The 26864-nt window shown below is 33.7% G+C and overlaps 1 protein-coding gene across 2 annotated transcripts in view; it reads right to left on the reverse strand.

Annotated features, from left to right (window-relative positions):
* Window positions 1–26297, reverse strand: part of LOC138690999 (protein BANP-like) — a 40470-nt gene extending 14173 nt beyond the window's left edge. Inside the window, exons 1-7 of one of the 2 annotated variants that reach the window (XM_069812630.1) lie at window positions 26175–26297; window positions 20085–20459; window positions 14779–14958; window positions 9917–10064; window positions 7247–7387; window positions 4052–4177; window positions 914–1027 (exon numbers count right to left, since the gene is read on the reverse strand). In XM_069812630.1, coding sequence (XP_069668731.1) covers window positions 914–1027; window positions 4052–4177; window positions 7247–7387; window positions 9917–10064; window positions 14779–14958; window positions 20085–20437 — 1062 coding nt within the window. In that variant the 5' untranslated portion in view covers window positions 20438–20459; window positions 26175–26297. Of the gene's footprint in view, window positions 1–913; window positions 1028–4051; window positions 4178–7246; window positions 7388–9916; window positions 10065–14778; window positions 14980–20084; window positions 20460–26174 lie in introns of both variants that reach the window. The other variant, XM_069812629.1, reaches the window with a different exon arrangement.
* Window positions 26298–26864: the final 567 nt, after the last annotated feature.

Below are 26864 nucleotides of genomic sequence, written 5' to 3' on the forward strand. Positions count from 1 at the left end.
TTGAAAAAACGATCACACTTTGACACACTACAGTGAAGAGAAATAATCCAATTTTACTAAGCTGCCTTGAACATCATGTAGAGGCCTGCCTTATGTTAACGAATCCATCAAAATCTCAATTTTGCAAATTTTGCAGTTAGCAAGTTTTGCAAAACGGCCCTCAATTGAACCCAGGTTCGAACTTTGCATCAACTAATTTTTTTGTATTTCTTTGATAATTTATTTACATTATTTTAGATATGTTATTTTATTTTAACCCGAAGTAAAGGGAGTTTTACTACATAAATAATATATCCGTAATTCGTACTACTCCAGCTATTTAGTAGTCTATAGTAAAGGTATCCCCGTAACATGCCATGAAGGCACTTGGGGGGCATGGAGGTAGAGCCCCATGCTTTCCATGACCTCGGCACTAGAATGAGGTGGTGTGGTCGGCACCACGCTCTGACCGCCTTTTACTCCCGGGAAAGACCCGGTACTCAATTTTATAGGAGGCTGGAGTGAACCTCGGGGCCGTTCTGAAAGTTTGGCAACGAGAAAAAATCCTGTCACCACCTGGGATCGAACCCCGGACCTTCCAGTTTTATTATTTTTTTTTTTTTTATCATTTTATCGTTAGCTGACTGTACGATATGTGCATTTCAGTAGGTACTCATTATGGCTGGCAGTGTGTTATAGTTGTCACTAACTTCGATCATAATACTGGTACACAACCTCTGAACGTTCGGTAGAACTTCAATGTACGGATGAACGTAACGTAATGTAACGTAAACGAATGTTGATTGTAATCCCAACCTAAGTTATTGATTCGTTTCACATTTAATCTTTAATCAATATTTATGTTCAGTGATGTTCTCTAGCTATAAAATCATCGCAAACAATAAAATAATGAAAACACTATATTCATACTTACTGGTAATATCTGATCTTCACTTAAAACTTGAATTTGATGTGTTTCTTGTAAACGAACTAGTTGTTCAGGTGTTGCATGTAAAACCTTGATGTCACCCTGCGATGTGTGAATCACCTGAACGGAATAATTAATGTCTAATGAGAAATATAATTAGAATATAAACAAGTTTTTCATTATTACAAAATATACCATAATGATCCAAACTTAGTATGATGATTACTATGGTTTTTGGATGAAGATCGTACTCATATTACAAGCGCAGCCTAGCCCTTTTTAGTTGTAAGAGAACTCTTCTTTACAGAACATGTGGACTGTACAGGTGATTCAATTGAGAAGGGTTTGAAAAGTGCCAAATTTCTATTCATAGACGAGACTTTGGACCAAAGTTGACTTTGGAAAGTACAAAGTCACCATTTTCCTATTCACAATTGACACTTTGAGGAAAGTAAACTTTAATCGTGACTTTACTTCGAAGTCGCCGAAAATCTAGACATTGACTTTGACTTACGTTCGTGGACATAAGGAAAATGACTGATATCTGGGAAATTGTTGAATTTGCCGAGAATATTGAAGACTCCAGGAGATTATTAAAGCTGCCCATGTTCCTTAGTGTATTATTATAGATTATAAATTCAAATCAAGATACAGATTTGATAAATAGACCATATTAGATATCCTCATGTTTCAACTTTCATTGATGAATAATCAAAGAGGATTATCTCTTCCACCAATAAATAATACAATTTATTTCATCGCGATTTTATGCTATAGATAAGGATTAATAGCTTAATATTGAATCGTATTATTTAATTCTATAGAGGATAGGTTATGCAGTTGGAAATGCAATTAATTTATAATCCTTGCAGTCATCATAAGAATTTTTTTTGCATATTGATTTCAGATAATTTTTAAGTAGTTTCTACAGACATGCAGAGAATAACTCTGCCAACTGTCAGCAGGATAATACCGGGTGTTCATTTCAAAGTGTGTCATGACGTCACTGTTGTTGGGTCACCGATTTGAAGCGAGTTTCAGTTTATATGTTAGAGAAGATGCCTATTATTTAAGGCGTTCTTCAATCTGAACTTGAGAACATGTACGGTATAACTTGAACGTCGTAGCAACAGATGGCGGTCTGTACGGTCTGTGTGCTACCATAACCTCTTTCGAACTGTGTTTTGCGCTGGCAAGTCGTACGCAGGGTATTTGTTATCATCGGTTGCGTACTGTAACATTCCACAACACAAATCAAATGCTCCGTGTCCATGTTGACCGTCGAAGTTAATGTCAACAAATACGTAAGTAATCGTCTTAACCCTCTCCCCATATCCCGACAGTACGTATTTCCAAACAGTTCACATTCCTGCCACTACCGGCGTTACCATACGTATCGGCACGTACTCTTCAGAATGAACGCCGTACTTGCTAGCCAACTTCTCTGCCTCTTAGATTATACACCTGAGCTGCGGAAGTGTAGGAAGATTGAATTCTCTAGGCTCATCAGCTAGCCACGTGACGGCATACAGCGAGCCAAGACACATTTTGAACTGAACACCCAGTATGTCTCTTTCATAGTCTGTCATTAGTGGAATCTTATCGTCCATATCTTCACAACAAAATTATTTTACAATGAAATCATTTCAGGGCTTAATGTGAAACATAACTACATGTTTTATTCACAACAAAATTCTTAACAGGCAATACTATTTCAGATAAACTATACCATCATGTTTTGTAGTTATGAATTGTGTTATATACAAAACTGTTCGAACTGAGTTACGATTTATTTGTAGCCAGGTAGAAGAACAAATTATTATCGATTGGTTTAAAGACCTAAAAATATAAATTTTTGTACTTACATTAGTTTCACAATAAGCCCTCGAATAATATTATTCTTACGTAAAGCTGCAAGAACGGTTAACAATAATTGTTTAACATGTACCGATGTTCAATTGTTTCATTGATTTGTGACTCAAAGATTGCTTTGATTGTGGCAATGCCTACTCTATTTCAACTATCTATTAATTTAATTCGTTTAGAAGGCAGTGTTTTGATTGCCAACATTAGAAAAAGATCGTCAAATCTCGACTTACCAAAGTCAAAGTCAAATTCTCAGAAATATTGTCTATGAATAGGACTTTTAACAAAGTTAAACTTTACTACGAAATTCGACTTTGGGAAGTCTTCATCCAAAGTCTCGTTTATGAATAAGGCCCTAATAACATGGATGAGAGTGAGGATGACTTTTTGTGGGAAGGTTACCAGTCTAAAGGGAAAGTAGAACAACAATAACAATTATAACCACAAGAGGATGTTGCTGAAGACTGGAATTGAAAACTTGAAAATTTTGTATCCTATAATATTTTATTGTATTGAGATATTTTTGTTGCTTTTTTATGCAGAATATGTGAAAACTTGGGGTCGTATCACATTCGAGATCATACTAGATTTGGGCCAGTACAGGAATAGATATCTATACTTATAATAATAAAAAAAAAAAATATATTACATTACAGGGTTGACCAAAGTCTACTGTTTTGAGTAGTTGGCAATTATATAGGATGTTACATAAATTAACAGTAAAACAAAGGTATGTTTTTAAAATGGATCATCCTACATTTCATTCCATAAATTTCTGGCATTCTTCATCCTGATTCAAATATGATATAAGCATGAAGCTGTGTGACAAGATATAAACTGCCAAAAGTTTTCCTCCCTTGTTTACTCGTATTTTTTTTATGAACTGTGGCAGGTACTTCACACAAGTGACCCCATCTATGAGTTATTTTTGTTGCCATAGGTGTTGTTCCAAAACGCCATGGGAGGCGAACTATTAGCACCACACGATGATGGTGGTGGTGATTAATGGAGCAATAGTGTAATGTCAGTTGAGGAAATGGCAATATCCTCTGAAAACCTACAACTAGCACAGTCTTTGTCCACCACAAATTTCACTTTGAGCCCATGTGATTCAAATCCTGGTTACCAACATGGAAAGCTGATACCCTGGCAGTTCGGCTAATATTCTTGAATATCCTTTGCAAACTTCTCCAACTAACATTATTCATAATTTTTGTCCTATTTACGTTGGAAAAGTATGGGAACTTAAATTGAGAACTATTACAAGTGTCCACAAACCTGTGTTTCCAATGCTTCAACTGAGTCATCTCCCACATATGAATCAGCAGCAACAATGAGTGATTCACCATCTTCTGAGATGATTTGATGAAGCTGATGAGAAGGACTGTCACTATGACTCGCGCTCTAGTTAAGAAATAAAAATCACAATAGTATACTATTCACCTTAAACATTGCAATTCATCCACAGATATGACATCACTTCCTCTTATAGTATATCTTTCACAAGATTCAGAATAATTATAAAAAAAGTTGCAGGAGATTTAAGGAAATTTCAATGTTTCCTCATTCCAACCATTTTTTTCATGAAAAACTTCATAGGGCACATGTCCAACATGTCCCAGCCTTGACAATTGCCTTGATTTTATAAATTCTATAAAGTTTTATCTTTTATTAAATTCTTGAAGCTCCTGACTAATGAACTACATTCTGCAAATTGCATATCATCTTTGGTCCTATACTTGTTTTTTTGAAAGATGGGACATGACAGGAGCGTTGCGATCGGAAAAACAACTGAATGTCACATAGCATGGTAGGTCTGTTGCTATGGTAACAACAGTTGAGTTGCCAAATTTACCTTTCCCACGTGGCGAGTGCTTAATAGCTCTCTTGGCGACATTTATTGTGCACACAGTGTTAGCATTGGTACGTTTCGTCTTTGATTCTCTGTCGATTTTTGTATTGTTTTCTTACCTTCGTGTGAACTGTCAATGAATGTTTTAACATCAGCCATCTTAACGTCAATTGCTATAGTCCCGTCGCTCTTATTTCCGGCAGCCAATAACGTTGCAGGTCGACTACATTTAAACATGTGCGTCTTGTCATTCACTGATGATGACGTTATGCATTTCCTAAGGCTCGATAAATACTTAATATAATCGTCCGCCATTTTGGCTCTTTCGTTGGCGTTCGCAGAAAGCACACAATGACGTTATTTTCCGCTCAATTATTTGCTCAATTACAGTGCGTTTGATTTATTACCATAGGAGCTACAGTGGCAAATAGATTCCTCGTCTGGTAGCTTGGCAACGAAAGAACAAAAATGGCGAACGATACTATCTACCTTCACTTTCTAAGGCATAAGCGAAGAGGAGGAGTCACGCCGGGAATAACAGCGTCACGACTATGGCTTCCATCAGCTGACAGCATGGTAGTCAATATTGGCAACATAGCACTGTAGTTCCAAGCTCGGCTGCTTAACTGTCATGTCCCATCTTCCAAAAAAACAAGTATAGCTATGATCATCTAAGAGTGCCAGCAAGCAAATACTGTCCTGGATATAAACTCCTGCATGATGACCCTGTCTCCAGAATTTTAAGAATCATTTATTATTGTAGAAAGAACACAGATTTGTCTCACGCAGTTATACAGGGTGAACTGTAAGTAATGTCATTAATTTAAGGGAGTTATTCTTCGAGATATTTCAAACAAAAATGTTTAATATAGTTTCGTTCGTTTTTGCTTCCTTCCTGAGATAAAAATTGTTTTATATGAAACATTTCATAACGTGTTTTATAAAAGCCATTGATTTAATTCCCAATATGCTCAGTCAATTTAAGAGAGCAGTATATTATGGTAATAAATATGATAATAAATTATAGAAAGAATTTTTGTTTTGTCCTTTAAATATGCAGAAATTTGATCCGAACAAATGTAACATTGTAAAATTCCTTTTTAGAACGAAAAGTTAGATTTGTGCAGATGAAATTTCTGCACACTTGAAGGACAAAACTAAAATTCTTTGAATCATTTATTAACATAATACACTGCTCTCTTAAACTGAGTAAGCATATAGTGAATTCAATCAATGGCTTACCCAAAACATGCTATGAAATGTTTCATATAAGACAATTTTTATCTCGAAAAGGAAGAAAAAACAAGAAAAACTGTATCAAACATTTTTGTTTCAAATATCTCGACATGACATTATTTACGGTTCAGCTTGTATATTATTATTTATTTAACCTAGTAGAGAGAAGGCCATCAGGCCTTCTCTTCCCCTCTACCAGGGGATTACAACTACAATATTAAGAATACAATTATAATTACAATTAATATTAAATTTACAAATACAATAAAAATGAAAGTACTAAAAGATTAACTGATTAATAAAAGCTAGATAGTTTATTGTAAAAGTTAAGAAGAGAGAAACATTTCTTTTATTGATTAAGTAAAAATTAAACCTACTCTACGCAGTAAGAAAATGCTTAATAAGCTTGCTTTTGAACGCTACTAAATTCCGACAGTCTCAGATGTCACTGGGTAGGGTATTCCACAAGTACTAGAGCGAGATTGTGTATGATTATGAATACGATGATGTCTTATATGTATATTGTGATTCACTGAGAAATTCCAGATACATTTATATTGCTCTTCAGTTCTGATTAAAATGCCTGTTATTATTTGGTTGAAAAGCTTTTATCATCCAGTCTGCTCTCGAAAAAGTTGAAAGTTAGAATTTATAAAACAGTTATATTATCAGTTGTTCTGTATGGTTGTGAAACTTGGACTCTCAGTATGAAAGAGGAACAGAGTTTAAGAGTGTTCGAGAATAATGTGCTTAGGAAAATATTTGGGGCTAAAAGGGATGAAGTTACAGCAGAATGGAGAAAGTTACACAACACAGAACTGCATTGTATTCTTCAAACATAACTAGGAATATTAAATACAGACGTTTGACATGGGCAGGGCATGTAGCATAGATGAATCAAGAAATTCATATAGTGTAGAGTGGTAGTTGGGAGGCCAGAGGGGAAAAGATCTTTGTGGAGGCCGAGAAGTAGATGGGAGGATAATACTAAAATGGATTTGAGGGAGGTGGGATATGATGGTAAGGACTGGATTAATCTTGCTCAGGATAGAGACCGATGGCGGGCTTATGTGAGGGCGTCAATGAACCTTCGGGATTTTTAAAAGCCATTTGTAAGTAAGCAAGCATTCAGTTCTGACTGAAAATGTTATAAACAGTATAGGTTATTTGATCTGTTAAATATCACTCAGATTATTCCTGTTTAATGAATCAAAGGCATTTGTAAAATCAATGAATATCGAATCAGTCTCAGTATTATGTTCTCTGTATTCTTTTAATAAAACTTTTAAGGTGAATAACCATCACTACAGGCTCCACCTTTTCAAAATCCATCTTGATTGTCAGTAAACTAGAATAAATGCACTCGAAACTAATAACGTACTGACCTTGAATCCACCTAGAGGAAGTCCTCGTATTTTCTTCTTCCATGCTGTTCTGCATTTTGAATCCATGTTTTGCTTTATTCGGTACCAATCCCTTTCTGTGATGTTGAATTTGTACAGCAAATGACATCGAATGCCATAAATCTAAATAAAAAAAAATATATGTATCATATTATCCAGTTCCGATAAAACAAGATATAAGAGTCAGGGAACTCCACACATTAACATAAATGCTTTTCACTACTCCACTACCCAAAAAAAAAAAAAAATCATAATGTGTATCAGCAGGAAAGAGTCTCTGGCTCAAATGGGGTTGCTTAGGAACAATGAAATGTTATGTTTTATTTAACGACGCTCGCAACTGCAGAGGTTATATCAGCGTCGCCGGATGTGCCGGAATTTTGTCCCGTAGGAGTTCTTTTACATGCCAGTAAATCTACTGACATGAGCCTGTCGCATTTAAGCACACTTAAATGCCATCGACCTGGCCCAGGATCGAACCCGCAACCTTGGGCATAGAAGGCCAGCGCTATACCAACTTGCCAACCAGGTCGACAGGAACAATGAAGGGTGAGTTATTTTTACTGGCCAGCATTTGGTCTTTCAACAGATGTAAGAAAGTCCAATACACAAAGCAATTTTTTTTTTATTCTTCAAAAAGTTAGGCCCTGAGTGGGGGATCCTTATATGTTATGGGGTCTTATTTGGAAAAAAAAATATGGTAAGTTCCTAAATAAATAAAATAAATACTTAGCAGGTAAGATACTGGAAAGTTACCTGAGAAATACTGAATATTCATTCTTAACACACAAAATTTAAATAAGATCAATAATAAAATTTCAACATATGGTGAGAGATGTCATACAAACGACCAGCAAAAATTTAATTTATAAGTCGGAAACCACAAAGAGCAACTCTCTGTGAGCTTCCATCCAACCCATCTAAAAACAGAATATATTATTATCTACTAGCTTTATCCGTGCGCTCCGCTGCACCTGTTAGAAATAAATATAAGTAATTACATAATTGAAATAGGACATTTGATCCAGGGAACATTCGTGTTTGATAGAAGGATAAATCGTTTATTATATTACTTAATTTAAATTGCATTGAAAAAATTAAAATGCGATCATTTTGATCCAGAGACCACTCATTTGGTCATAAAAATTATTTTAGGAAATACAGGAAACGAATGCCTATCAAGTTTTCTGTGCATAAGAAGCTATTTTAATCTTACCTGTCCTCGATTCACTCAGAAGTTACTGTAATAACATTATAGCATTATGCCCATCTAGAGAAACTACACTTTCCAATGGTGAATTAATAATTAATTATACAAATCAGTTAATTTAGCTTCCGATATTACTTCATAGAAATGCAGAAACATTATCTGTAGGCTACCATATGTTTCATAGCTTTCGATTGTTGATGTCCAAGGCCCCTTATAGACGAAGTCATTTGTTTTTTATTTCATTACATCGCTTTAGATGGCATTGTATTGTAATTTTGAAACTCATTTATCTCATTAAATATCAGTCCTATCAAAATTTTGCATGGAATAAAACTTATCGGAAATTATTTTTAAAGAAACTTTTGTTATGTAATATTTTTCATGAAAATTAGTAATAAGGGAGATATTTCGATTTATTAAATTCAAGCTCCCTTCTAACCCCACTTTTAAATAAATTATTTTGAATGCCATATAGTCTAAATTCTAAGTTACAACGAACTTAATTTATATTCCAATTTTCATATAAATCGGTTCAGCCATTATCGCATGAAAAGGTAACAAACATCCAGACAGACAGACAGACAGACATACAAACAAAAATTTCAAAAAAGCGATTTTCGGTTTCAGGGTGGTTAATTATATATGTTAGGACCAATTATTTTTGGAAAATCGAAAATTACCAGAAAAATTTCGGCTAGGTACAGATTTATTTGTTTAGATACATTAGGTTTCGTTTAATCTAGTATAATGGTTAATTACATTGCACTGAATTGACATAATATGAGTATGAGTAAAAACGTTAGTTATAATGAAATATTTATGGGACTATATTTTATAGCGTATATTGGCTTTGGCTTTCAACTAATCAGATCAGACAATGATGCCATATTGTTTTGGTCTAGTATGGTTCTTGATTTGGGTAGACAATATTATGTGAAATTAAGATATTGAACATGTATGACAAAACTAAAGAAACACAAAGCCTTGTCACTGTATGGTAAATAAGGTCGTTTAGACACAATTTGATTTTGAGTCAAAATAAGTTCGTTTATTCTGAAATGAAAACAAGAGATAAACGTGACAACATCGCTTGCCACCCCAACTGTCGCAGACATGAAATACATCAGTTGTAGGAGTGAGATATGCAGGAAATTATTATTATCTAATGAAAGGAAAAAGTTAAAGAAAGGGCTGTAATTGAACGGTTCACTCTATACTCAGCAGAAGATCACAAGCAACAATATCACAAGATTTCTATTACCTACCCAATGAAGCCAAAAATAAAAAAGTATGTTATGTAGTATAGAAATCAGTACCCAAAAATGCAGTATAATCATTCTCAAGAAATGTTACATACAATACATACAAAATTAGCCTCCAATTTAGGCTTAGCCATACAAAAGAAAACTGTCAGTAGCAACAATTCAAATAGTAGTAAGTACCATAAGAGGATCCAGTTGTCTTTTACGATGCTTTCCCTTTCCTGATAAGTTAGACACAGCCAGCACCTCCCGTGGGAATAAGTAGTCGAGTAAAGTGACGGCCATTTTCTCTGGAGTCTGACAGAATGTGTTGATGTGAAGCAAGTTCCTACAAAATAACACAGCTTATATTAATTAATCTCTCAAGTTCATTTGCCTTAGATTATCAAGTTCAATATCATGAATTAACCTCCTCAATCAGTGTTTATGGGTGCCAGTTATAGGTACACTTTACATTAAAAAACTGTAAAAGAATAAAAGTTACGGTATTTTAAAAACTACAAAAGCTATTCTATAATTATAAAGGACTCAAATTTCATTTATAAAAACCTATATATCTTGGCCTTGGTGATTTTTAGTAGACGAATGTTAGGTAATCCCATGGCGATTGCTGTTAATATGAATATAGATTGATGAATTTAATGTCATCCAGCGATTTACAGCCATAGACAACGTCACATTATATATATATATATATATATATATATATATATATATATTTATTTATTATATGGCTACTACAATGTGAATAAATGTAAGAATAAAAAAATAAATATACAATCACCAGATAATCACAAAAACAGGTTTAATATTTTTTAAGAAATAGTATAAAATCAGGTTAAAATGTACAGATTTGTCAATTACATGAGGTTAAAACAAATAGTATCTAAAACGTAATACTGCTAAAATCATTGACACTGTAGAGTGGATTTGCCATCAAAGTCCTTCTCACCATCCTTCTGAAAGTAAAATATGACGTGTTTCTTATATGCAATGGTAAAGATTTATGAAGTTTATAAGATATGGAAATAAAACTATTGCTTGTAGTACTATATTTGTACTTGTTGAAATATATGTCAAGTCTGGAACGGGTACAATAATTATGAATGGATGAACAAGTAGGAAGATTATGCACATTACGCTTAACATACAGAAGGCAATCGAGAATAAACATTGATGGCAACGTAAGTATTCCTAATTGTACAAAAAGTGGTTTACAATGAGTTCTAGAAGAATCACCACAAATAATTCTCACTGCTCTCTTTTGAAGGATAAACAACTTAGAAACCGAAGTATGGTTGCCCCACAAAAGCGCCCCGCAACTTAAGTGCCTGTAAATATGGGCATAATAAACTGTAAGTAAAGAATTATAACATAATGTTTGTCTGAGGATTCGTAACATGAAAATTTTATTAACAAGATATTCTATGTGTGAACTCCAGCCCAGACCAGCTTCGAGGTGAATGCCTAGGAATTTGACTGAGGAAGACAAGCCAGTAATATTTCTGTTAAAAGAAAATTGAATATCTACAGTCTTATTAGAGTTGATGCTAAGTTTATTGGCATCACACCAGTCTTTTATCCTGAGCGATGTGTTGTCAAGCTGTCTTTTCATCGAAACATCATTATCCTGAGAAATTCCAAGTGTCAAATCATCAGCAAACATGAAAGTGTCATGGGATATGTTGAACATGAGTTTGGAATGGGCTCTTCCCGCTGCTGGATGCGACATTTTGAATTCCAGTCAACTGGACTTATAGCCCAAAGAGTAAAATATCTACTCTTTTTTTCTCCTTTCCACTTGAAAATTATAATAAATATTATTTTTCATTTTCCGTATATTTTATATTTCACCAAGAATAGTGAAGGTCGAAAAATTAATAAAATAATATTTGTCATTGAAACTGCAATGATTTTTAATGCATGCTAATCATACTTGGCCACGGATCAGTACAAACAATTGAATGATACTTTATCCTATTGATTTTTTCTCTGAGGACATATAAAATCAAATTGTGAAAGAATATCTGAGGAATTAAATTGTTTGAAAATGCAATACAAGTAGAAAGGAACACAATATCAAACATGCAGCTAGAAAATGTCAAGACGAGAGTTTTATAATAAACTAGATTATTGTTTGGCATAAAATGGAGGTCTATTTGTGCGTTTATTGCAATTTACCATGAATCACATAAAGGGAAAAAAAATTCATTATGAACTCACATTCGTTTGTTTCTCCTTAATGTTTATCACGTCTGGCTGGATTCCAAATTACATTGTTGCAAATACATCAAAATTTGAGTCAACCAAGGTCTACTATATTTTACATTTTTTTTTTATAAAAGAAGGTTATAATTACTTGTTAATTTTTATGAATTCCAAGATATTCTAATCAAAATACGTATTAATGCAACAGAACAAACTGAAGCAGAATTCTTTTCTCTACAAAAATTGTAATAATTTGTTACTTTCTTTTTATTTTAATTTTAATCAATCTTCTTAATGTATCCAGCTGTTTGCTGACAACATAAAGTCCACTATAGTCCACTGTAGTCTATTCAGTTGTTTTTCTCGAGAAATGAGGGGTATTTTGATCGGTGTTCATTATAGATGCCTGTTGCTAGTAGCCAGAGGTGGGGTGTAGTCAATATATACTGCAGGGCTGTGTCTTCTGCAACTGGTACTGATGATTTTAATTTACTTCTTTTGTGGTTTATGGATGGACAGTATAGAAGAATGTGTTCCAGATCTTCATCATGATTATTACATCACAGACAAGTAGGATTATCAGAAATGTGAAATCGGTGTAGGTACAATTGTGTGACAATGTGACCTGTTCTGGCTCTTGTTAAAAATGTTTGAACATGTCTGGGCAAGTTTTTGTACATTTCCAGGTCATTTGGTTTCTTTTGTACAGACTGTAAAATTTTTCCTTTGTCAGAAGAGAGCCAATTGTTGATCCATGGGTTTGTAAAATGAGACTTTACTGAAGCAAAAGCATTGGATAGAGATATCACTTGAAGAGGTCTTGGTTGCAAATATGTTGCCTGTTTTGCAAATATTATCGACTTTCTCGTATCCAGGTATACCACAATGACTAGGTATCCATTGAAATGTTATTTCCTTTTGGAGTTCTTTTAGTTTACTTAGTTGTTTCTGAATTGGAATAATTCTATGTGCATATAGGTTTGGTACATATTTAATTATATTAAATATAGTCCCCCTTGAAGTCGGTAAGTATGCAAATAGATTTTGTGCGAGATCATGCGTATTTGCTTGGTTTCTGCACAAAACTAATCCGCGGAAAGTCTAAAATTCCACATTCAGTATTCCCAACCAAACACACATAACAATTTCCCTCTTCTTACCGCTTAAGTGACATATTGATTTTACTGCTTTAGGCTTTTAACATATTATTTTTAGAGACGTTCAATATAGTAATAATTATAAATTGGAAACTTACCACTGCAATTTCACCTAAATTGCACTGTTAATTATTGTTTTTAAATATTTGCAAAAATTAAGTAAACTCTACAACTCCACTAAAGTTTTACTGCATTTCGTGATGCAAGTAACATTAAGGAAGCCGTTTGTTTTAAGTTCGCATTTATAGACTGGAGGAAAAAAAGACAGACGTATATCACGACCTGCTGGAGTATAGTAAACACAGAAAACATTTTAAAGCAACAATGTTGAAGATAGATTTATTTTATTTATTTATTTTTTTTTTCCAAATTTGCCATCATTGAACAGAAACCAAGATGGAGATTTCATTGCAACTAATTAGAAATTCCTCTTTCAGTATGTAATAAACGATCTTCGCACAAAATAATGTACGATACACGAGCGGTATGTTTTCTTTCAATTCTCGGAAATTAAAAAAGCTCAACTACGTTTCGCTTTTTCAAACTTTTTCTCGAACATGAAAACTTCAACATACCGCTCTTGTAACGCATATTACTATTTCAGAAATTTGAGTAACACACTGAAGAGCAACATCAATAGCTAGCAATTCAGTGTCAAGACTGGAGGAGGATGAACATGGTATGAAATAACTTTCTTGATATTTTGTTGTTTAAGCTAACAAGTAACAAAGAGGTACCCCCATAAGCTGCATTACCACCAACGCAGTCCCACTATATTTTTCACTATTTATATTCATGGAGTCCCTCAGTGTAAAATTCTCCGGAGGTAAAATTTTATTTTTAACAATGAAATCCTTCTAATTTCTGCACAGCATATGAATGACAACTTTGAGACCAATGATTAAAAAATTCCTGTTCTCTCTACCATACTTTGCAACGTTTATAATGCCTGAAAATGGATCCTCTAAAGTTTGTGGAAGTGGTTTGGTTTATTATATATAATAGATCACAGACACATTACATACAACAATTTTACACAAAGATATATAATTATTTAAATACAATTTGTACGTTTTACCTATTAACATATTTGTTTTCTCTTGCACTAGCTTTCAGTTATTGTGCAAGACTCAACTCATTCTAGAATATTGGTACCATCAGTATTGGTTTACCTTCCTAAGATGTACTTCCCTCTTCACTCTGCAATGTGCAGCTAGCGTATCTAAATCATCTCTAATTCTAGTTTCTTCCATACCTCTTTCCTTACAAAAGTATTTATACAGTTCATACAAGCTCTCTCTCGTAGGTAAGCCTTCATTCCTTAATTTTATTTCATAATATTCTTTTGACGTACCTTCAAAACTATTAAATTTAGAAATAAAGAAGATAGCCAAATAATTTCTAACTAAGTCAAATATGTTATTATCTGTGAGTCTAGACAAAGCGTACCTTCCAAACTTGAATTTATTAGTCAGCTCAGTAACTGTACTTTCCCTTAATGCTTCCTTCCTTCTGTTTTTTAATTTTGCAATCTTCTCCGGTATTTTATTTTCCGTGTATTTGTTTATTATTAAGGGATGTTGACTTTCCTCGTATTTCTCCATACATCTACACTTGTTACTTTCTTAAATGGATCCTCTAGCTACTATCTTGTAAAAAGATACGAGTTTTTCTTACGATTGAGAGATGCCACATCGCACTCTGGCCTCGGGGTTATTTTCGTCTCCCAGCCAACATCCATCAGGGAAATCTGTCTTACTATTTAGAGTAATGACCTGCAGGGTGGAATCCAGACCCACTGAAGCACTGACTTGTGCTGGTTTGTGGTTACGCACCAACACCACTGGAGACGAAGATCTGAAATGTAATATGTACGGACTGGAACAACAGCAGTGTAATGACAGCATAAAAGAGAAAACATAACATGAAATGGTATGATATTCACAGCATAATATGAAATGTAGTACAAAATATTGGAGAAAAAATGGGAGTATAAGGGTACAGTACATCAGTTATTCATAGATTTCAAAAAGGCATATGACTCGGTTAAGAGAGAAGTTTTATATAATATTCTTATTGAATTTGGTATTCCCAAGAAACTAGTTCGAATAATTAAAATGTGTCTTAGTGAAACTTACAGCAGAGTCCGTATAGGCTAGTTTCTATCTGATGCTTTCCCAATTCACTGCGGGCTAAAGCAGGGAGATGCACTATCACCTTTACTTTTTAACTTCGCTCTAGAATACGCCATTAGGAAAGTTCAGGATAACACAGAGGGTTTGGAATTGAACGGGTTACATCAGCTTCTTGTCTATGCGGATGACGTGAATATGTTAGGAGAAAATCCTCAAACGATTAGGGAAAACGCGGAAATTCTAGTTGAAGCAAGTAAAGCGATAGGGTTGGAAGTAAATCCCGAAAAGACTAAGTATATGATTATGTCTCGTGATCAGAATATTGTACGAAATGGAACTATAAAAGTTGCAGATTTATACTTCGAAGAGGTGGAAAAATTCAAATATCTTGAAGCAACAGTAACAAATATAAATGACTCTCGGGAGGAAATTAAACACAGAATAAATATGGGAAATGCCTGTTATTATTCGGTTGAGAAGCTTTTGTCATCTAGTCTGCTGCCAAAAAATCTGAAAGTTAGAATTTATAAAACAGTTATATAACCGGTTGTTCTGTATGGCTGTGAAACTTGGACTCTCACTTTGAGAGAGGAACAGAGATTGAGGGTTTTTGAGAATAAGGTTCTTAGGAAAATATTTGGGGCTAAAAGGGATGACGTTACAGGAGAATGGAGAAAGTTACACAATGCAGAGCTGCACGCATTGTATCCTTCACCTGACATAATTAGGAACATTAAATCAAGACGTTTGAGATGGGCAGGGCATGTAGCACGTATGGGCGAATCCAGAAATGCATACAGAGTGTTAGTTGGGAGGCCAGAGGGGAAAAGACCTTTGGGGAGGCCGAGACGTAGATGGGAAGATAATATTAAAATGGATTTGAGGGAGGTGGGATATGATGATAGAGACTGGATTAATCTTGCTCAGGATAGGGACCGATGGCGGGCTTATGTGAGGGCGGCAATGAACCTCCGGGTTCCTTAAAAGCCAGTAAGTAAGTACAAAATAATGTTTTATGCTGTGAGGTAGGATATTATTTTTGGTGAATGTTACTTATGTCCCGCCCATTATAGGAGACATAGGCTAGTTTTACACTAATCCTAAACATATTTAGTATAACTTGTTGCTTGCGGGCCATCCCAAACCCCGACCTCCACCCCTAAGAGCGCCAGTCCTTATATACCCGTCAGTCAAGACCTTCTGACAAATAAAAGCAATTGACAATAGATATCTCAGTCGTGACAACCTCATAAAATATCCTATCAATTGAATAATCGATCTTGCTACATACAACATAATTATATTATATTATTACCCATTTCAGCGAGTACTGACGACCACTGCAAAATACAATTTGGTCCAGGGAGCATTCTTTTTTGGCACAAGGATAATTTATGTAACATGTTTCTAAATTAGTCTTTTAAATACCGGTACATTCTTTAATATAATTTGGTCCAGGGGGCATTCTCTTTTGGCACAAGGATGATTAATGTAACATGTTTCTAAATTATTAGTCTTTCAAATACCGGTACATTCTTTAATATAATTTGGTCCAGGGAGCATTCTCTTTTGGCACAAGGATGATTAATGTAACATGTTTCTAAATTATTAGTCTTTTAAATACCAGTACATTCTTTAATATAATTTGGTCCAGGGAGCATTCTCTTTTGGCACAAGGATGATTAATGTAACATGTTTCTAAATTATTAGTCTTTTAAATACCGGTACATTCTTTAATATAATTTGGTCCAGGGAGCATTCTCTTTTGACACAAGAATGATTTATGTAACATGTTCCTAAATTATTAGTCTTTTAAATACCGGTACATTCTTTAATAAATCACTGAAAAACAAAATGTGAATATAGGGATGTGGAGTGAGTACGAAATTATTATTTTTGGCGCATCATTTTTACGTAAATAACGACAAATAAAAACTAACATGCCACATATTTTAAGAAATACAGGAAACAAGCATGAATATTATTCACCATTCTTAATGATCTTGGGATAGAAAAAAAAACGTATGGAATAGGAATTACATACAATTAATGTGCGTGTAATAAACAATAAGCAAACCATCTTCGATTAATTATTTCAAAACAACGTGAATATAGCGTGGATTGTGTAGGAAAATAATTTCTTATATGTTGCTCCCAATGTGCATCATTGTTAACTTATGAAAACAAATGAAAATTAACATGGCATATAAACATTATTTGAAGAAAGATAGGAGATATTAAGTAATATTCAGCGTTCTTAATGATCTTTGGATGGAGAATACTTACTTACTTACAAATGGCTTTTAAGGAACCCGAAGGTTCATTGCCGCCCTCACATAAGCCCGCCAGCGATTCCTATCCTGTGCAAGATTAATCCAGTCTCTATCATCATACCCCACCTCCCTCAAATCCATTTTAATATTATCCTCCCATCTACGTCTCGGCCTCCCTAAAGGTCTTTTTCCCTCCGGTCTCCCATAACAATGAACAAAAAAAAAAATATATATATATATATAAAATAGAAGTTACATACACGTGAGCATATAAAAAAACAGTAAGTAGAATCATATATGATTAATAAGCTTAAATTACTCCAGCTTTAGTGTAAGAGTGGTCTATATCTAACGATGTCTCCCAGCAAATTACTTAACTCATAAAAACAAAAAAATCGTGTTAGAAGATTGAATTTGTGTATTTTCTCTGAAACTTTCCAAATATCTGTAGGCAGTCTTTTACATTAGATTGCCGAAAAATGGTTTATAGCGCAGCATTGGCAGTGATAAAAGTGTGAAAAATATTCGTTCAGTGGGCAGTGGATACTCTACATTGACCTAATTTTTTATTATTATTATTATTATTATTATTATTATTATTATTATTAATGTCACAGTTTATATTCTAGACACCAAGAACTTGATTCCTAATTTTTATTCAAGATCCCTCCAGGCGTCAATCTGTGATTCTTTCATAATCAACGTCAGTTCTTATTTTCCTATCAAAGACATGAGAAATCCCAAACTTTTCTATAACAGAAATTCTAAATATCTTTTCCTTGTCTCCAAGTTCATTGAAACTTCCAACTTATATAGCATTAAATTTGTTCCACTTAATTTATGGATTAGATTTGGCACAATTTTATCGTAAAATATTTAGCATGTAATTTTGTGTATATTAATAAGATAATAAAATTCTTCAAACTATAAAATTACGTTTAATTCCATAGCCTAAATCCAAGACTTAACTATATTCGCATCTGTACAGAAAATAAAAATGGCATTCACTGCATTTCCAAAATGAGCTAAATCATTTGTCCAACCACAAAACTAGTAAAGTGAATTTTATTTTAATAAATATAAATTGCATTTCTCACATCATATTATACAGGTTTTGTTAACTAACAAACATATTTGTTATCCTTTCTTAAATAAAAGGTATTTTTGATAGCTTGAATGAGAAAAATTATACAAGTTTTTCTAGCCAAAAAAAAAAAACAAGTGGATATGACGACTTTTGCCAATGGGTTATTCATATATAAAAATGTTAAGTTTCGGAAACAGCAAGGAAGAATAAGTCTGAAGGCACAGGTGAAGTGACGTGCACGAATGTTGAAGGACATATTGAGGACACTATTAGTTATGTCTAAGAAATTCTTTCACCCCAACAAAGATAAAAGTGTATGCTAATCAGTGGCGGCTCATGGGTATTGAATTAAGGGGGACTGCATACAAAAATAAACCAAGCAACTTACTTTATTTAAAGATTAGTTTCATGCGCCTTATCTTGTAAGTTGTGTTTAAATGAGACAGGCTCATGTCAGTAGATTTACTGGCATTTAAAAGAATCCTGCGGACAAAATTCCGGCGCACCGGCGACACTGATATAACCCCTGCAGTTGCGAGTGTCGTTAAATAAACCATAATTTAATTTTTTATATGCAGATTTGAACCTTAGAAATATCTAACTGGCGATGTTGTAGTTGGTTGTATAATATATATACATGATACATCAATAAATGAAAAAAATAACTGAGCCAGAAATTGAATTCAGGATATTCAAGAGTACACACCAGAGCGCTTGCCTCATTTATTGTGTTGTTAGATGTTTCAGATTCCATTATGGTTTGAAAACATTCTAGCAATGGCTCCTTCTTCTCATGAACAACATTTACTGTTCTTATTTTAAATCCATCTTGTTGCCCCAGCTGATGGAATTGTCTTTGAAACACATTAATCTAATACAGACTGTGTGGAGATCGAGAGAAGAAAGCAGAGATACTGGATAAATTATCAAAGAATATGCGAGCCTTTGTATTTTGTTTAGCGGCTCTTTCCATTATGAGATTCAACTGATGGGCACTTAATTTCACATTTCTCCTGAATTGTTAAGATACTGAACTGAATAGACTGTAAATATTGTACAGAATTAAACATTGTCGCACTTGTTATACTCACAACATTAAAGAAAATGTATTTAAAACTGCGCGCTACTGACAAACTGCTGCAAATTTTGCAGCGCCTGGAAACTCTGGATTCATGGCAAGGGGGAGCAGGGAGGAGGGGTAAAACTAACGCGCTAAGCATCCGATACAAGACTGGCAGCTCCAGGGGAGGAAGTGGCTTCACCCTATAGTACTTGTCTCTGGTTTCGCTCTGGCAGCACCAGGGGAGGAAGTGACTTCACTGCATGTCAATGACTGCGAATTTTTTTTTAAATTCGAGCCGCTAAATAGAGACTGTATAATAAATGTATACCACGACATAAAACGAGACAAGAGCCACAAATGTCTGGGGGTGCAGATATATATATTACACAAATTATCCTTGTCAGCACCACTACTTGCTTACTCACATATCTGTGCTTGAACTTTCGCCTTCTTCTTTGGAGTTTGTAATTTGTTGTTTTATTGTTGCAGTATTCAGCATATCTTCTATTGAGTTCATTTTACGGAGAACTTCTTCACAACAGGAATGTCTATGATTATCAAATTTCATACAATTTCTCACTAAGTTTTCAAGGGCATCCATTCTCTGTATTATAGTATTGCATCCAGATGTTATGACGCCCATACGATTTTCAATATTTGTTAGTCTTTGATTAAAAGTTAGCTTCAAATTAGATATTTCTTTGCTGCAAGTCTCTATGGCTGAGAGGATTGTTGAACTTTCTACTCTTGCACGCTTCAGTAGAGGCATTCCCGACATGCTGATGTTTACAGATCAGATCCTGAAAACAAAAGAATTCGGTTTGTTAACACACACAGAACCATCAGAATTCTGAGCCTCAATAATGCACAGTTCTATTGTATTCAATCCTTGCTTTTGTTTTAAAATTCTGAAAGGGTATGAAGAACATACATTTTTAGGAGACTGATATATTCCAAATCGTCTGTAGCTGCATTTAGATTGGCAACAGGCCATGACTGTTTGGCCAATCATCTGCATAGAATTGGAATATATCAGTCTCCTAACTGTCCATTGTGCAACTCAAATCAAGAAACTAGACGAGAGGATAAGGAAGAGGGAAGACATCTGGGAGGATTTCTATATAACGGAGGCCATGATAAACCGGACCTGGACAGACACGAACCAGAAGCTCCGCCACTTCGTGACATCGCTGGCAGTTCATGGATACCACTATAAGATATGCAGAATTCAGTCTTTCCACGAACCAGATGACAACTGTGTGTGTGTCTTATGCAACAAGACATATGATAGATACCATATCCTACTCTGTGGGAATCGGGAGCTATCCTTGATTAACTTTGTTCAATCTAAGTGACTCTCAATTATGCACAATTTGTGCGCTTTATTATTATTATTATTATTATTATTATTATTATTATTATTATTATTATTATTAAATCAAGAAATTGATTCAGAACATCTCAAAATCTGTGCGTCAGTGGCTAACCATGACAATATCTTTGAAAAATATTGGAGTGCAGGAGGTCAAATGGCTTTATTGTCAAATGCCTGGCATTAGAAAACAACATTTTTTTCCTCCATTACTGTATATTGTACAATAATGAAAATTGGTATGTGTAAAAGCATTGCCTCATAACTCATAATTTTTTAACTTTTTCATGTTCTCTCTCTTTTATTTTATTGCTGAAACTCATGTTTACAATATCATGCTCTTTCAACTACATTCCTTAATAAATAATATCTTTTTTTTTTTGTGTGTGTTAGAAGAAAATACTTGATATTTAAACATTTTTTAAAATTAATTTATTTTTTATCAGACAATCTACCAAAGGTAGAGAAGTGATTTCGCATCATATTGTAGATGTGATATGCATAAATACACACAAAAAATTTCATCGTAGAATGTTGGATAGTTTTTCAGTTATGAGGTAAACACTTCATCACTGCATAGAGAATTGCCACCATTTTGAAAAAAAAAAAAATATATATATATATATATATATATATATATATATATATATATATAAATAATTTTTCTAAATCATGAAAGTATTTTACACATCCTAATGGAGTAAAAAAATGTTAAATATTTCCAAAATTTACTACTGTAAGCTATATCTAACCCCTTAAATCCATTAAGGAAATTAATTGTGATGGACATACAGTAAACGAGTTTAGATATTTAGGAAGTAAATTTGATTCAGAAAGGTGTTACAAAAAAGAAATTGCACATAGAATCCATGAGAGTGAAAGACTATAATTTCATTAAAGACATTTTGTGGAAACAGAGTATTACAAAAGAATCCAAAATTTTCATTCATAAAACTTGTCTGTCCTACATTCCTTTGTGAGATATAAGAGTAATAAAGGTTTCCTTCTGGTGCGGTACCAACATATCGAACTGTTGTGAGAGAAGACCTTGGACTGTAGTGCTATGATGATGAATATTATTGTCTGCAGTTGTATGAATTATTTTTTAAACATTGTATGAATTATTTTGCAGTAGTACACATATTTCTAATATTATATTAATTATTCTGTAGTTGTATTTACATTTCTAAATATCGTATCAATTATTTTGTAGTTGTAAGCATATGTTTAATTCTTCTATTCCATAAAGTGTCATAATATGCAACTACATAAGAATTTAAATTTAAAAACCTATAAAGTTAATTACAATAGTGAGGATTTCTGTTTGCTTCTTAACAAAAAAAAAAAACTTCAATTATTAAATGTAAGCAACAAAGATGATTATAATTATGTTACATAAAATGCCGTGCATTCTACAGTCGAACACATATTTTATTAGTTTCTTACAGACTGCAGTATAAATAAAATGAAGAGTTCGCGGGAAAAACGATGAATGTCACATTTCTGTTAAGGATTAGATAATGATCTAATTGAGTCTATAGCTGCAAGATTTAGTGCTGTTTCTATAGAAAATAAAGGAAAGGATTAGTGTATTCGTGGTGATAATTCTCCTTTTTACCATTTTTCATAAAAACAACATTAAATTTCGTAGTAATCCATTGAATTAGATAATGACATCAAACTTAACAAAACTGTGACATTCATCGTTTTTCCCGCGAACTCTTCAAATGTTATCATCATCACCATTATCACTACTATTTCAGGAGCATCAAGGACAATGCTAAATGGTATTCTGTGAGATAGCAGTATATAACCAGAGAAAATAAAATGCAAAATATATAATTCAGTATTGAGAAGTAACTGGAAGTACTGTTACATATCTGGCTGAGACTTGGGAACTAAATAAAAATTCAAACTCAAAATATTATCAATGGAAATGGATTTTCTAAGATGGTCAGCGAGACATTCGAAATTAGAAAAAATAAGAAATACAGTTGATGAATGATGATAATTCTGTGTTGGATTATGTGAGGTAATAAGCATTTGAACCGGTATGAACATGTGAGAAGAATACAAAAATATAGGTTACTTATAAAGGTGTTGGAATGGTGTCTACCTAGAAAATAAAAGAGAGGTTGGCCTCGAAATTCATGAATGCAAGAGTTGAAGAAGAGGACTGAAAGAATTGGACAGGGTGGATAGATGGGCATTGTAATTCTGTAAATAAATAAATAATTATTATTATTATTTGGCCGCTGTCCAGTAAGAGTAAGTTAACTAAAGAATTGATTTGATCATAATTATGTGTAGTATAAATTGGGCCATGTAAGATAAATAAATATAATTTCAATGGAAACACCTGAAACAAAACATTGGCAAAATGTCAATAGGTGGGAACCTCACGAGAGCACAGCTGGTGAAGTAATGAGGGCAAGAACTGTTGACGAAGATACAGACTGTCGGATGGTAATCAGGTAAAATAGAATGAAGGACAGTAAAAGGAATGCCCGTACTGTAGAATTGATGGCAACATCTGAAGAAAAAAAAAAAAAAGTAAACTTTCCTACTGTCAGAGCTACTTTATATCTAGGACCTATTTAGAAATCGAGCAAACAACATGAATAGCAAGACATGAGGGTTACCATCCGGCAAAAGGAGGACATGTCCTCTTTTTAAATAATTTTATCCTGTCTGGCAGGCATTTTAAAAAAATTTGAAATGTCCGGCATTTCGCATTTCAACTAGAATTAATATGAATATTGAATAATGTGCGATATTATGCATAGAATATCTAAACAAATGGTATCGCATTGTATTTATTAACATTCCATGGTACTCATACATGCTTACAGCTAGAATATGGAACAAGTCAAAAAACTTAATACTATTATAAAATCTTAATTTATAGTCACAGTCTAGATGAAATATATACAGACGAGATTTACAATACAGTCTACTAGTACAACACATAGTTTTAGTATCAATTTCATGAAGTGTTATTGAATGTCATGAATTCACCTACAGAATAGAAGGCGTGAGAAATTAGGTACTTCTTTAATTTGGCCCTAAATAATTTTATGTTTTGAGTTTCATTTTTTATATCGATAGGGAGGCTATTAAAAATTTTTACTGCCATATAACGCACTCCTTTTTGATAGCACGATAGACTTGCCGATGGAGTATGAAAGTCATTTTTTTGACGTGTATTTATGCTATGAACTGTTGAATTAGTTACAAAGTTTTCACGATTACATACGAGGAAGACTATTAATGAAAAGATATACTGACAAGCCATGGGCATTATTTGTAGTTTTTTGAAAATAGTCCTACACAATTCCCTAGATTTGGCACCTACTATTATTCTAATTACTCTTTTTTGTAATAGAAATATATTGTTTTCCAAAACTCATTACCGAGTGGAAGTATGCAAAGTATATTGTTTTTAAGGTACTGATATTTACTATCTTTTGCATAGATCTAATAGCAAAACAAGCTGAATTTAGTTTGGGGGTAATTTCTTTAATATGATTTTTCCAATTTAACACATTATCGATTTTTAAGCCAAGAAATTTGGTTGTTGTTGTTGTTTCTAATAGGGATCTATTGTTAATTATTGCGCTAGAAATTTGCGACGTTGAATTTGGACAGGATTTAAATTGAATTATGTTAGTTTTGTTACAATTTAATATTAATTTATTGACTGAGAACCAGACACACATTTTGAAGAGAATTTCCTATGGAAGAATTTAACTGCTTTCAATGGTTGAAGCTGGAGCACATAAAAAAAAATATGATGACCTATTGACATGCATCGAATTCTTACACTCTAAAAATGTCTCTAGGCTATTCATGATTCTAAGCTATTTTATCAATTTTATTCAGAAATGTACAAAGATATGTCAATCACGTTAATTTTGACAAAGATTTAAGTTTAGATAAACAATGATGCAAATTTTAATAATTTCAAGGAAAAATTGTTCCAGGGCAGAGTATCAATCCTGGGACCCTTTGCTTAGCACACGAATGTTCTCCCTACTGAGCTATCCCAGGAACTGTACACGACACAGTCACAATTTTTCCTTTATATCCACACAACTCAAATGGGCTGACAAGACACCATAACCCAACTTTGAGTGCACACAAATTCTGTGTGGCTGCTTTACAGGGAGCTACTACCGGTACCTGAAAACCAGATTTGCATAGTGGTGCAAATTCTTCAATTCCAATAGTTCTGCGAGCACTGAAACTTTCTCAGAACTCTTAAAAATATGTCAATTCTATTTATTTATCCCAAGTCACAATGGAAGTGCTGAGAGAGTACTTTCCTTAATATCTGCTCAATGGACAAAAGAACGAAATCGCGTGCTAATGGAGACAGTCAGGTGAAATATAATTTCAAGGACATGTCCTGTGAACAGTTCCATAGTTATTTGTTACAAGATATAAGTTGGTCCCTTCAGGCTTTTGTGCACAAAGTGTGCTCCACCGATAAGTACAGATGTAATACTGATCCAGCAACTAGTGAGAAAACTGACTGGTGAGCCATTGTTTTTATCTTTAATTTTAATCATACCAATTTTTAAAAAGTCCTCCTCTTTTCAGCAATGTCCTTATTTTAGATTCCATGTCCTATAGAATTTCTTCTCATGGTAACCCTAGACATGACTCCCTCAATTAAAAAATATAAAATAAACAAAAAAGTACCGATAGTAATATCATTTTACTCCAAGTGTACTAGGCAATAATAATAATAATAATAATAATAATAATAATAATAATAATAATAATAATAATAATAGTTTAATATTAAATAATCCTACCAGAGAGTTTAATTTGGAATTTTCCGAATTCTGGTTTAAATAGTACATAACCTTATTCATTATCCGAAACCTTGCCCCAAAAATTAAATAAAACTCATGTTGACATTCTCAAATAGAATACCACACGCCTACTGTATGCAGTAAGATACATATAGACAACAGCAAAAAAAATTGGAAAAAATTAATGTTGTTTAGGAAGTCATTCTCGTGTTGCTGGAAGAGTTGGGGTTCCGAATAACTACCCAAAACATAAGCTCCACTTTAAGCTTAAATGTTAACTAAGTAACCACAAAAAATAAATACTTAATAATAAAGTGGTTTACTTTAGTTATGGATCTTCAAATTCCCCCTCTTTCTTCTGCTTTTCACGCAGTTTCACGTGTTTGACGATGAAATGGCTGTCCACTATGTGCAAAATTTTAGCCAATGAAATCAGTCGATACGGATGCGAGTTGGTCGAAGCACGGCCGACTTGATTCGCTTCCCTTCACCTTTACAAAAAAGCGAAGGTGACTTCAAGTCGGCCGCGGTCGAAGAAACTCCGACCAAAGAGTTTGTAATATATTAAGTATTACAAACTCTTTGACTCTGACACAGAAACGAAGCAATATAGTGCTATCTATCGCCTTGCATGGTAACTAGCCAAAGGAACAGTGTTGCCACTGACCAAAAATAAAATGTTCCAGATCTCACAACAAATTGTACCAGATTCTGACTAGACCGTGCATTTTTTGTTACCGTAATGTACCAAATTTACCAAACTCTTGCATCCGCCCAAAAAATTACAAATTTTTGGAAACATAGCATAATTTGTTGTCTACTATACCATAGATTTTATATGAACAAGTATTCAGTATTTCGCATGAAATGATAGAGAGACATCACAGTCTAGTATATAGTCACGAAGCTCAATACGTAGTAAATATGCATCCATAGATAGTTGCTAACCACTATCCCCCATTTCAGTTTGGTTGATAGGCTTTTCTCCTCTACTCACTCTCTCTACCATAAGT

Source organism: Periplaneta americana, chromosome 16 (genome assembly GCF_040183065.1).
Source record: "Periplaneta americana isolate PAMFEO1 chromosome 16, P.americana_PAMFEO1_priV1, whole genome shotgun sequence".
NCBI lineage: Eukaryota > Metazoa > Arthropoda > Insecta > Blattodea > Blattidae > Periplaneta > Periplaneta americana.